We start from the raw sequence: 13,585 nt of genomic DNA on the forward strand, positions 1-13,585 counted from the left end.
TTAATATTTTTATTGTAGCAAAATATACATAAAACTTACCATCTTCACCATTTTTAAATGTACAATTCAGTGATACTAAGTACATTCATATCATTGTGCAACTATCACCACCATCCATCTCTAGAACTTTTTTCATCTTGCAAAAGTGAAACTCTATACCCATTAAAAACTGAGAAAACTGAAACTCTACATCCTATTCCTCCTACCCCCTCATCTCTGGAAACCACCATACATTCTACTTTCTGTTCCCATGATTTTGACTACTATCTATACTTAGTGGAACCATATAGTATTTGTCTTTTTGTAACTGGCTCACTTCACTTAGAATAATGGCCTCAAGGATCTTATGTGTCAGAATTTCCTTTCTTTTTAAGTTTAATGATATACCATTATAAGCACATACCACATTTGGCTCATCTACTCTTCTGTCAATGGATACTTTTGGGCTGCTTTCATACTTTAGCTATTACGAATAATGCTGCTAAGAACACAGGTGAACAAATACCTCCTCAAGACTTCCTTTCCAATCTTTGGGATATATACTCAAAAGCAGAACTGTTGGATCATATTGTAATTCAATTTTTAATCTTTTGTGCAACTGTCATATTCTTTTCAGCAGTGGCTATGCCATTTTATATTCCTACGAACAGTGCAAAGAGTTCTAATTCCTCCACATCCTCACTGACAGGTTTTTTCTGGTTGTTTTGATAACAGCCATTCTAATGGCTGTAAGGCAGTATCTCACTGTGGTTTTGGTTTGCATTCCCCTAATAATTAGTGATGTTAAACATCTTTTCATGTGTTTATTGATTCATATATATTCTTTGCAGAAATGTCTATTCAACTCATTCAAGTCAAATGGAGTTTTTCAGGTTTTCTTGATGTAGAGTTTTTTTTTTGTTTTTTGTTTTTTTTTTTTTTTGAGACGGAGTCTCGCTCTGTCACCCAGGCTGGAGTGCAGTGGCCGGATCTCAGCTCACTGCAAGCTCCGCCTCCCGGGTTCACGCCATTCTCCTGCCTCAGCCTCCCGAGTAGCTGGGACTACAGGCGCCTGCCACCTCGCCCGGCTAAGTTTTTGTATTTTTAGTAGAGACGGGGTTTCACCGTGTCAGCCAGGATGGTCTCGATCTCCTGACCTCGTGATCCGCCCGTCTCGGCCTCCCAAAGTGCTGGGATTACAGGCTTGAGCCACCGCGCCCGGCCGAGTTTTAAGAGTCTATATATATTTTGGATTTTAATCTCTTATCAGACACATGATTTGAAAATATTTTCTCCCATTTCATAGGCTGCCTTTCTCCCTGTTGACAGATGTCCTTTGATACACATAAAGTTTTTAATTTTCATGAAGTCTAATTTGCCTATTTTTCTTTTGTTAACTGTACTTTTGGTGTCATATTCAAGAAATCACTGCCAGATACAATGCTGTGAGGTTTCTGCCCTCTTTTCCTTCAAAAAGGTTTATAGTTTTATATCGCACATTTAGATTTTCAGGCATTTTGAATCAAATTTCTGAATACAGTGTTAGGTCAAGTTCCTACTTTATTATTTTACATGTGAATATCTAGTTGCCCAAGCACCATTTGTTTAAAAGATTGCTCTTTTTCCATTAAATTGTCTTGGACCCCAAAAATCAATTGACCTTAAATGCAAAGGTTTATTTCTGAATTCCCAATTCTCTTCTATTGGTCTTTACGTCCACCCTTATGTTAGTAATACACTGTCTTGATTACTGTTGCCTTGTGGTGAGTCTTGAAAGTAGGAAGTGTGAGTCCTCCAACTTCTGTTCTTTCTCAAGATTGCTTTGGCTGTTTGGGGCTGTCTTGAGATTCCTTATGAATTTCTGGATAGATTTTTCTATTTCTGCAAGAAACATCTTTAGGATTTTGACAGAACTTCATTGAGTATGTACTGACCTCTTAACAATATTAAATTTTCTAATCCATGAACATGGGAGGTAGTTCCAATTGTCTTCTTTAATTTCTTTCAGTAATATTTTGTAGTTTTCAGTGTGTAAGTCTTACCTCCTTGGTAAAGTTCATGCCTAAGTATTTTATTCTTTTTGATGCTATTGTAAATGGAGTTGTTTTCTCAATTTCCTGAAAGATTCATTGTTAACAGATTGTTCAATTAACAGACTGTTCACTGTTAATGTATAGATATACAACTGATTTCTGCGTTTTAACTTTGTATTCTGCTAAACTGCTAAATTTGTTCTAAAAGTTTTTTTTGTCGTTGTTGAAATCTTTAGGTTTCCACATATAAGATCACTGCAAACAGAGATAATTTTTATTTCCTTTCCAATTCGAATGTCTTTTCTTTTTCTTGCCTAATTGCTCTGGTCAGCACTTCCAGTATTGTTAAATAGAAGTGGTAAAGGCAGGTATCCTTGCCCTATTCTAAGAAGAAAAGTTTTCATTCTTTCACCATCTAATACGATGTTCATTAGGGGTTTTTCATATGTGGCTTTTATTACAATGAGGTCATTCCCTACTATTCCAAGTTTACTGAGTGTTTTTATCATGAAAGGGTGTTAAATTATGTCAAATGCTTTTTCTGGTCAATTGGAATGATTATGCAGTTTTTCCCCTTTATTATGTTAATATGGTGTATTACATTGATCAATTTTCCTATGTTGAACCATCTTTAACATTCCAGGAACAAATCCCATTTGATCATGGTGTATAATCCCTTTCTCATGTTGCTGAATGTAGCTCACTAATATTTGGTTAAGGATTTTTGTATCAATGTTAATATGGTATATTGGTCTGTAGTTTTCTTGTAGTGTCTTTTTTCTGGCTTTATACTGGTTTTGCTGGCTTTTTAGAATGAGTCAGGAAGTCTTCGCTCCTCTCTAATTTGTTGGAAAAGTTTGAGAATGATACTAGTTCTTTTTTAAATATTTGGCAGAAATCCCCACTGAGACCATAAGGTCCAAGGCTTTTCCTTGTTAGGAAAATTTCAACTATTGATTCAATCTCCTTACCAGTTATAGGTTTATTCAGGTTTCCTATATCTTCATGATTCTGTCTTAACAGGTTTTGTGTTCTAGAAATTCATCCATTTCATCTAGGTTATCCAATTTGTTGGCATATTGTTCATAGTACTCTCTTATAATCCTTTTTATTTCTGTAGAATTAGTAGTAATGTACCCACTTTCATTTCTGATTTTGGTAATTTGAGTCTTCTTTTTTCTTAGTCCATCTAGCCAAAAAATTTGGGTTATCTGACAAAGTCTAGTATTGTTCCCTAATACTAATCTTCTCCATTTGAAGCAGTTTTTTTTTTTAATTAAATGATGAAACTACCCCAAACTACCCCAAATGTCCTTATAACTTAAGCAGATGTACTGTGTTTAGAAACTCATAATAAAGACATATTTTTAAAAACTCATCTCCCATCCAAATCTCCATGCCTTTACTATTATACTTCATCAGTGGGGGAAAAAAATATAGAGTCCACGGCAGATCCAAAATTAGCTCACCTATATCAACATACCTAAGATAGCATAGTCCTTGATGCCTTTACCTATACATTAAGGAAGAAACAGAATGTAATCCTACTGAATTCAGTAGGTCAATATATGGAGACAATCAACTTTCCAAAACAGCTCTTTGAGGTTTCCCTAAGAAAAAGAAATAGGAAACAAAATACAATCTTATCACATGTTCCAAAGGTATGCTATGTACCAAATAATTGTTTGATAATAGCTTAAAACAACCAAAAATTCCTCAATAGTCATCTATGCTACGGGTCAGCAACTTTTCTGTGAAGGGCCAGAAAGTAAATATTTTACTTTTTACAGGCCATATAGTCTCTTATTGAAACTACACAGCTACTTTACTGTCACACTAAAGGAGCCACAGACAGTAAATAAATGAATGGCTGTGCTGTGTTTCAACAATACTTTATGGAGGGCTGGATTTGGCCTGTGAGCTGTAGTCTGCAGACCATGATCTATACCTCTCTTGAGCCTACTTCCTAATACAGATGGAAAAAATGAAAGGTTACCAAATGAGATAACTGGAGAACAAAATATATTATTTCCTTCATTCTTCTGCTAACTCCAAAACTTTTAATAAAATTAGATTTTAAAAAATCAATTATTACCATTTTTAGGTGTAACAAAGATTTTTAACATTTTTAGGTGTGATAAAGGTGAGAAACTTTTTAAAAGAGCCCTTACGTTTTAGAATACATATTAAATATCTACTGATGAAATAATATGGTATCTGTCTAGATATCCTTCAAAATAATTCAGTAGAGGGGAATGGGAGGAAAGGTGTATAGATAAAACTGGCCATGAGTATTAATTCATGTGAGGCGATGGGTACATAAGATTTATTATACTATTATCTCTACCTTTGTATATGTTTAATGTTTCCAACGATAAAAAAGTTCATAAAAAACAAATCACTTTATAAACAATATGGCAAATTATGTATGACAAATCTAAGTGCATCTGCAAAATTAACTCTTTTCTCCACTTTAGCACTACTGACATTTAAAGCCAGATCATTGTTGTGAGAGCTGTCCTGAGCACTGTAGGACATTCAGTAGCATCCTTAGCTGCTTTTTTTTTTTTTTTTTTGAGACGGAGTCTCGCTCTGCCGCCCAGGCTGGAGTGCAGTGGCCAGATCTCGGCTCACTGCAAGCTCCACCTCCCGGGTTCACGCCATTCTCCTGCCTCAGCCTCCCGAGTAGCTGGGACTACAGGCGCCCGCCACCTCGCCCGGCTAGTTTTTTGTATTTTTTAGTAGAGACGGGGTTTCACCGTGTCAGCCAGGATGGTCTCGAGCTCCTGACCTCATGATCCGCCCGTCTCAGCCTCCCAAAGTGCTGGGATTACAGGCTTGAGCCACCGTGCCCGGCGCATCCTTAGCTTCTATCCTCTAGATGTCAGTTGTACCTCCTCCACCCACCCACTTGTAAGAATTAAAAATGCCACTAGACATTTCCAAATGTCCCTTGTGGAACCTAAATGCCCCCAGCTAAGAACCAATGTATTAAACAAACTATACAGTTGTTTAACAGGCAGTGTTAATTCTTATATCCTAGAAAAATGAAACTTTGATAAACTTTTTTTTAGTATTGGGCTGAAGTCTTGATTGAGACAGGGTCTCACTCCTGCCACCCAGGCTGGAGTGCAGTGGTGCGGTTTCAGCTCACCACAGCCTGGGCTTCCTGGGCTCAACCGATTCTCCCATCTCAGCCTTCCAAGTAGAAGAGACTATAGCAGTGCGCCAGCACAGGTGGCTAATTTTTTATATTTTTAATAGAGACAGGGTTTTGCCATGTTGCCCAGGCTGGTCTTGAACTCCTGAAATCAAGTAATTCACCCACCTCAGCCTCTCAAAGTGCTTGGATTACAGACGTGAACCACTGCACTCGGCCGATATTTATATTTTAACTCAATTTTTCAATATAGTTTTTCCTTTACCAATTGGGAAACTGTGTTATTAATACCCCTTTTCACACTTTTACAAATTGCATTTTCTTATAATGAATTTTTTTTTTTTTTTTTTTTTGAGACGGAGTCTCGCTCTGTCGCCCAGGCTGGAGTGCAGTGGCCAGATCTCAGCTCACTGCAAGCTCCGCCTCCCGGGTTCCCGCCATTCTCCTGCCTCAGCCTCCCGAGTAGCTGGGACCACAGGCGCTGCCACCTCGCCCGGCTAATTTTTTTGTGTTTTTTTTTTTTTAGTAGAGACGGGGTTTCGCCGTGTTAGCCAGGATGGTCTCGATCTCCTGACCTTGTGATCCGCCCGTCTCGGCCTCCCAAAGTGCTGGGATTACAGGCTTGAGCCACCGCGCCCGGCCTCTTATAATGAATTTTAAAATAAAAAATGCACAAAATGGAAATCCAAATGGGGAATACGGTAAAAGTCCCATATATCTATCTTACTGTTCTAGTTAGCAGTCAGTTTGCAAACTTAAAAATACATTATTTGGCCGGACGCGGTGGCTCATGCCTGTAATCCCAGCACTTTGGGAGGCCTAGGCGGGTGGATCACTAGGTAAGGAGATGGAGACCACTATCCTGGCTAACACGGTGAAACCCCCTTTCTACCAAAAATACAAAAAATTAGCCGGGCGTGGCGGCATGCGCCTGTTGTCCCAGCTACTCCGGAGGCTGAGGGAAGAGAATGGCGTGAACCCGGGAGGCAGAGCTTGCAGTGAGCTGAGATTGTGCTACTGCACTCCTGCCTGAACGACAGAGCAAGACTCCGTCTCAAACAAACAAACAAACAAACAAACAAAAACCATTATTTATAAATATCTAGACTACCAAGACTCATTTCAACTCCCGTCGTTCCATGTTTATATTATTAACTGTTTGTTTTATATTTGAGTACAGTTAAGAAAAAAAGAGGCTGGGTGCAATGGCTCACACTTGTAATTCCAACACTTTGGGAGGCCAAGGCAGGAGGATCACTTGAGTCTAGGAGTTTGACACCAAACCGGGCAACACAGTGAGACCTTGTCTTTACAAAAAATTTTTAAAAATTAGCCAAGCATGATAGCACACACCTGTAGTCCTAGCTACTTGGTAGGCTGAAGTGGGAGAATTGTTTGAGCCTGGAAAGTCAAGGCTGCAGTGAACCATGATCATGCCACTGCAGTCCAGTCAGGGCAACAGAGGAAGACCCTGTATCAAAAAACAAAAAAACAAAAAAACAAAAAATAAAAAACATCTGGCCGGGTATGGGGCCCATGCCAGTAATCCCAGCATTTGGGAGGCTGAGGTGGGCGAATCACTCAAGGTCAGGAGGAGTTTGAGACTGGCCTGGCTAACATGATGAAACCCCAACTCTACTAAAAACACAAAAATTAGCGCGGCGCAATGGTGCACTCCTGTAATCTCAGCTACTCGGACAGCGGAGGCACAAGAATCGCCTGAATCCGGGAGGCAGAGGTTGCAGTGAGCCAAGGACATGGCACTGCACTCCAGCCTGGGCAACAGAGGGAGACTCTGTCTCAAAAAAAAAAAAAAAAAAAAAAGGAAAGAAAATCTACTCTCGAAAAACAATGCCAATTTCATTCCTAATTCCAAAGCTGCAAACCCATTCTGCAAAACCTCTCAAGTGAATAAAAATCTCTAGAAACACAAATATATGAATAATCCCATGCTGCCAGGTTGGTGATTAAATTCTGAATCAGAAAGCATACTTTAAAAAGAAACTTAGGCAAAAAGAAATGTGGTTTTTCAGCTTCTTGCCTTATTAGCTGTAATCAGAAGAACTTTGGTTTTTCAGTAGTTGTTGCTATTGGGGTTTCTGGATTCACTAAATTAAAAATCAGATATTCAGCTCAAGAAATTTCATACCATTCCACCAAATAAAACTAAAATAATAAGAAAGTAAAGTAATTACCTTCTATATACAAAATACTAAAATTAACTTTCATTACCAAAAAAAACCTTGTAACACACACTAGGTTCCTAAATTCACAACCAAGAAAGATGCAACTTAAAAATTACTAGTGCAAAAGTAAAATCAAATTATATAATCTCATTCATAAAGACATCATAGTAATAAAACTATTGTATAGTTCAGAGATATCTAATCTGCTAATTTAAAATTCAAGTTCTTAGGCGTGGTGGCTCACACCTGTAATCTCAGCACTTTGGGAGGCTGAGGCAGCCACATTACTTGAGGTCAGGAGCTCGACACCACCCTGGCCAACATGGCAAAACCCTGTCTCTACTAAAAATACAAAAATTACCCAGGTGTGGTAGCAGGTGCCTGTAATCCCAGCTACTGGGGAGGCTGAGGCACGAGAATCACTTGAACCCAGGAGGCAGAAGTTGCAGTGAGCTGAGAATAGGCCACTGCACTCCAGCCTGGGCAACAGCATGAGATTCTGCTTAAAAAATAAATTAATTAATTAATTAATTTCAAGTTATTTCTAGCCAACAGAAAATTCCAACATTACAGATGACCTGTTTAACCTTAAAAACCACAGGCTCTTTAGTAGCTGTCCAACAATTCAAAATACATACATTTATAGAAAAAAGAAAAAGTAACATAAGACTAGAAAAGGCTTCTCTTTTCCAATATGCGTCTTTTTAAATTTTTTAATTAGTAAAATCAGGCTGATCCAATTTAGCCCTCAGCAATTCAAGTCCTCATTAAGCTCTCACAGATGAGAGTGTTTTTTAGACAAAACTGCAATTTTCTGCCTAATTTAAATTTGCTACAATTTGATTTATTCTAAATAATCTTGCACTATACTAAAATAAGTGTGATTCAAATACATTTTTAGTAATGAGTAGCTAAGTAAGACAAAGCAAGCCATCCTTCACACTAGAGATATAGAGAGATCCCCAATCCAGACTCCAATGATATTAAGAAGTGTTTCTCTTTTATAAGAATATATTCTAAATTAAATGAAGCATATATACACACATACGGTGATAAACATGCATTATGAACTCTTCAAATATTCACATTAAGGTCAAGAAACAATAAAACTTTAAAAATGCTAATTCAGTTACGACAAAACAACAACAAAAAATGTTTCCAAGTGTCATAGAGATCAGGAAAGATTCTGACCCAGTGGACTTACATTCCTCGTCCTTCAATTTCCCTACTATGATTCCTGATACTTGGACGAGCCCACCTTTAGCTCCGTAAAACATGATGGTTACACCACAGTAGCATGAAACTCAACTCCTATCTTTACCTAGGAGTATGGCTAAAATATAAAGGATCACAGAAAGACAAGTCTCTGTCAGATTTTTATTTTCAATCAGAAAAGTCTTAGGTGGATATTAAATTTCAAAAATAAAAACAATCCATCTCATGATATACAAGTATTATTTCTAGGAAATAAATGTTTACTTAAAATATTTTTCAAGTTTACTTACCTCAGCTTCAACATCCACATTTTGCTTCAAAAGTAACTTCAAAATGTCAACATGTCCATTCTGACTAGCAGCCTGCATAGCTGTGTGGCCAGCACACTGCCCATTTACCTAAATTTTTTTTAAAAAAGAATGAATGAATGAATGAATAATCAGAAACAGGCAATATATACATACAGTGTAGGTTTAAATCTAGTATACTGTATGATTCCATGAGAATAATTTAGGTTGGTGTTCCATATATCATAGTTCAAATAACTACAGACTTCTTAATTCAGAGAAGGGAAGCAAGCATTGTTTTAAAAAACAAAAGTTCCATTGTCCAAAGAGTTACGAAATAACTGTTAGGCAATCTGCAAAGTTGAAAGAAGGGAAAAAAGAAGGGAGGAAAGAAAGGAAGTAAGTTAAGTTAGTTTTGTATATATACTTCTTTTTAGATTAATCTCTGAGTCCATGGTTCAATGAAAAAACGCACTGAAGTGAAAAGAAAACTTTTAGAAAAGATATTAGCTGCTAAGGATAAATAAATTCAATTCAACAAAAATACCAAACATCAACTTGCAGGCAAACTGCAAGGATAATAAATAAGGATACACAAGGTAGGTATATACAACTATTATAAAGCAGCAATTTCCAACCTTCCCTTCACTCCAGATGTCATGTACATGTATAACTAATCCATGGACATACCCAAGGCCAAGTGCAATTCTTTAATTCTACCCCTTTTACTCCCATCCACAAAACCATTAAAGATGGTTAAAGATGGTAGCCTGGCCACATGTTTATATACTATCTTTCCTGAAACCACACTAAAACGACATTAAAATAATTTTATTTTAGTAAAAATCCATAAAGATAAAGGGAGAACATCAGAAAACAAGAAAAAGTAACACATTTTGTGAAAGAGAGAAAACAGATGGAAAAGCGTTATCTCACTTTAGAGAGAACAGGAAGCCACAGTGTAAAGAGCACAGGAAATCCCAGACAAACTCAAAGCCTACAAACATAAGCACATCATAGGTAACAAGGGGGGCCTCAGGTGTAAGTCTGATGTGCAATGGTCACACTCCAAGCCCACTCCTCAAACTCAAGGACAGAACACTAGCTGCCTGCATCTCATCCCCAGACAGGAAAACTTGAACAACTGTAGAGAATAGATTTCTATAGGATGGTATTTAGAGATCCCCCAAAACTCTACACACCCAATCACCATAATGCAAAGTTAGTCAATAAGTCCAGGTGAGGAGAGCTATCAATCAGCTTTGTAATGTCCTATTGAGATATGAATGGACAACCAAGGATTGGAGATTTGTCCCCTCTTATAGATGAACAAACAACCAAGGATTACCAGACGTCTGAGGAATGGCTCTGATGTGAAAACAGTAACTCAGAAGAGACAAAAAACTTAAGCAGACACAAGAACTTGTTTTCTTATAAAGACCTATCATATACGCTCAGTAAGGAAAAAAATGATATTGTATCCTCTTTAAACACCAACATGATACTATCAAAAGGAATGTGAAAAGGGCAACCAAGAAAAGCTTGAAATTTAAAACTGATGGAATAAAAATCTTGGAAAAAGGGTGAGAAAATTAAGTTAAGGAACCTCTCAGAAAGGAAGTGGGGGAAGAAAAAAACAGGAGAAAAAAAAGAAAAAGAAAATCCGAGGAATAGTCCAAGAATAACCAATAAAACAACTAAAGAAAATTTGCAGATATGAAAGACATGATTTCCAGTTTTAAAAAGTCAAACACCTAAAGCAATGGATGAAAACAGATCCACATCAAGGTGTATCATTGTGCAAGTTCTTAATGCTGACCAAAACAAAATATCATCATGCTTAAGAGAAAAAACAGCGTACATATAAGTTCAGGAATCAGAATGGCTTATATCTTCTCAATAGTAATTCTGGAATTATTCTACAGGAAAATGACTTCTAACCTAGAACTCTATTCCAATCTAAAACTTAACTGTGGAGTTTAAAAAAAATTCAGATATTAAAGGTCTATTTCCCATGCATCGTTTCTCAGAAGCTAATAAAAGCCTTACCTCACCAAAAAGAGAGAAAATGTAGAAACAAAAAGACAGGGGATACAGAAAACAAGAAATTCAACATAGGAGAGAAGAGAAGGGAACCCTCAGGATGATGGGTGAGAAGACACTCCAAGTGGGCATCCAGTGCAGAGGAAACCCTGTTCAGATGGAGAATATCAGAAGGCATAAGAGAAATGTCTCCCAGAAAATGAAAATGAATACATTTCATCTGTTGTACTTAAATGTCTCGAGCAATTGAGGTATGTTACGATTAAAGAGGAATTTAGGAAGAAATTAAGTATAAGAATACAGATTACTAACAAATGAAAAAATATAAAAATTATGTGTAAGCAGAGGGACTGCGAAAGACCACAAGTAACTTTTAAGAATGAAGGAAATATTCTACACCTTAATAGAGGTGTGGACTATGTGGGTGGTATGCATTTGTCAAAACTGGCTGATCCACGTACTTCACTGTATGAAAATTATACTTCAATTTTTTTAAAAATGACAATTATGAACTCCAATTAAAAACAAAAAGTTAGGTAGGAAAACATAATCTAATATACTCCACAGCATGGCTATGAATGTCATTTACATAACATGCACAACGAATTTTAATCCAAACAAAATTACAATATAATATAACTACATGATGAAGCTGGAAACAGTATGTGTGTGTCTGGTGGGGATGGGATGGAAGTGGTGAAATAAAGCTAAATCCTCACCTTCCACAGTGAGGTATCAAAAGATCTAGGAAAGGAAAAGGGAAAGGAAAGGAAGAAAGAAAATTAAGACATTATAACAGAGGTATATCGTTATGTTACTGGAAAATGTAGAGGTAAATATGAAGGCTATTAGCCAGCTAAGAATAGTTGCCTCTGAAGAACAGGAAAATAGGGGTGAGAAAGAGGAGATGCTATTTTTCATAACAAACCTTATAGAACTGTATTTTCCTTTAAATTTTTAGTACTGTAACGCTCTTAAAAAATAATTTTAAAATAAATTAGTAAGTAAATGAAAAAAAATTATAGTAAAATCTAAATTTGCTTGACTGGAATACAAAGGAAATCCATCTTTCAAACACAAAAAATACTTGGTACTTCAACATTTAAGGCAAATTATTTTTACACAGCTCACAACCAATCAACAAATTGCTGTGCTATATTGCTACAACTGATCTTTATAATAAAGCTAACATGTTGAGCTTATAGAAGAAATAAGACACTAATACTTTACAATTATAGATCCGATCTTCAAACTGTCTAGCATACTTAAAAACAAACAAACATGCAAAGAAAGGTATGATAACAAAAGCCCTTACAGTACAGTGAGAATGATTCAAATTGTCACTCCAACTACAACTTTTGGCTGGCACCGAACATAATACTGGTGCCAGCAAGTTGTCAATGCCAAAGCCAAAGCACAATGACTAGAATCAAAACTGCCCACTTAAAAGATGGCTTGTATGAATGGCAAAAATACAACATAACCTAGGAATAGTTATAAAATATATGGCCTTTAATTCATCTGCCTTATAAATTGTGAAACAGTCAACTATCATTGAGGTGGAGAGGAATTACATTAAATATTTTGAAAAGAGGGATTGAAAATTGCTTATATACACACCTGCTATGTACTCACAAAAATTAAAAAATAAAATTGCTTATAAAATTTACTAAAACATACTTAGAAGATGTCATAAAATGATGTTTACATGAGAAAAAAAAATTGCTGAATTTCCCAAAAGGATACTAGTCTTTAAAAACCAAAATTTAAGTTGTGTCAATCATAAAAAGGGTCATAATGTTAAATACAAAAATATCTTTTTTTTTAGAAATGCACACTGAAGAATGTCTGATATCTGCTTTAAAATACTTCACAAAAACAAGAAAGAAGGAATAAATGAAGCACATCTGACAAAATCTTAGTAATTGTTGAAGATAAGGTTCATTATACTATTCTACTTTTTGTATGTTTCAAAATAATTTTTAAAATGCTCACATCCACATCTGGTCTTTTAAGCAAATCTTCCACTTTAGCAACATCTCCATTGGCAGCAGCCTTAACTAATTCTTCATTGAGGTCACCAGATTCTTGGGTTTCAAATAATTTCTTCAGGAGTTGTGAGAGTCTTTCTGTAAAGCATCAAATAAAGTTGCTAATATAGGAGGATCTCAAACCTTAACTATCAAGAAACAAATATTACCCAATATTTCTATAATCTTTTCCTATTTTATTATTTCCATCACTAATGTTATTTTTCTACTATGCTACAGATAATACCCATGCAAGTTATAATCCCTACTATAAAAAGCTGCATTAAATGCAAGCCCTTAAGTATTCCAAGTTTTCTCCAATTCATGTATATCAAATTATAATTTTAGAAAAAGTAGTGCATTATATACTAATAATTCAAGATTTAAAAGTCATCGTAAAAAGTTTATGAATAAATACAGTACTATGGGAGTACCACAATGATACAAACTTCCTTTCAGGTTTTAAGGACACTACAGTGACTCTCAGAGCTCAATACTACAGACTTTAAAATAATTCAATCAATGATTATGATCAAAAGCAACAATCTGGCCGAATGCGGTGGCTCACGCCTGTAATCCCAGCACTTTGGGAGGCCAAGGCGGATCACGAGGTCAGGAGATCGAGACCATCCTGGTGAATATGGTAAAACCC

The 13,585-nt window shown here is 36.3% G+C and overlaps 1 protein-coding gene across 2 annotated transcripts in view; it reads right to left on the minus strand.

Annotated features, from left to right (window-relative positions):
* LOC105465553 (MIB E3 ubiquitin protein ligase 1) overlaps positions 1–13,585 on the minus strand; it is a 145,209-nt gene that overhangs the window by 70,462 nt on the left and 61,162 nt on the right. For both annotated transcript variants that reach the window (XM_024787704.2, XM_071085563.1), the window contains 2 exons: positions 12,899–13,032; positions 8,864–8,971 (listed from right to left, as the gene is read on the minus strand). In XM_024787704.2, coding sequence (XP_024643472.1) covers positions 8,864–8,971; positions 12,899–13,032 — 242 coding nt within the window. The remainder of the gene's footprint in view (positions 1–8,863; positions 8,972–12,898; positions 13,033–13,585) is intronic.

The sequence above is a fragment of the Macaca nemestrina genome, chromosome 19 (assembly GCF_043159975.1).
Source record: "Macaca nemestrina isolate mMacNem1 chromosome 19, mMacNem.hap1, whole genome shotgun sequence".
In the NCBI taxonomy this organism is placed as follows: Eukaryota; Metazoa; Chordata; class Mammalia; order Primates; family Cercopithecidae; genus Macaca; species Macaca nemestrina.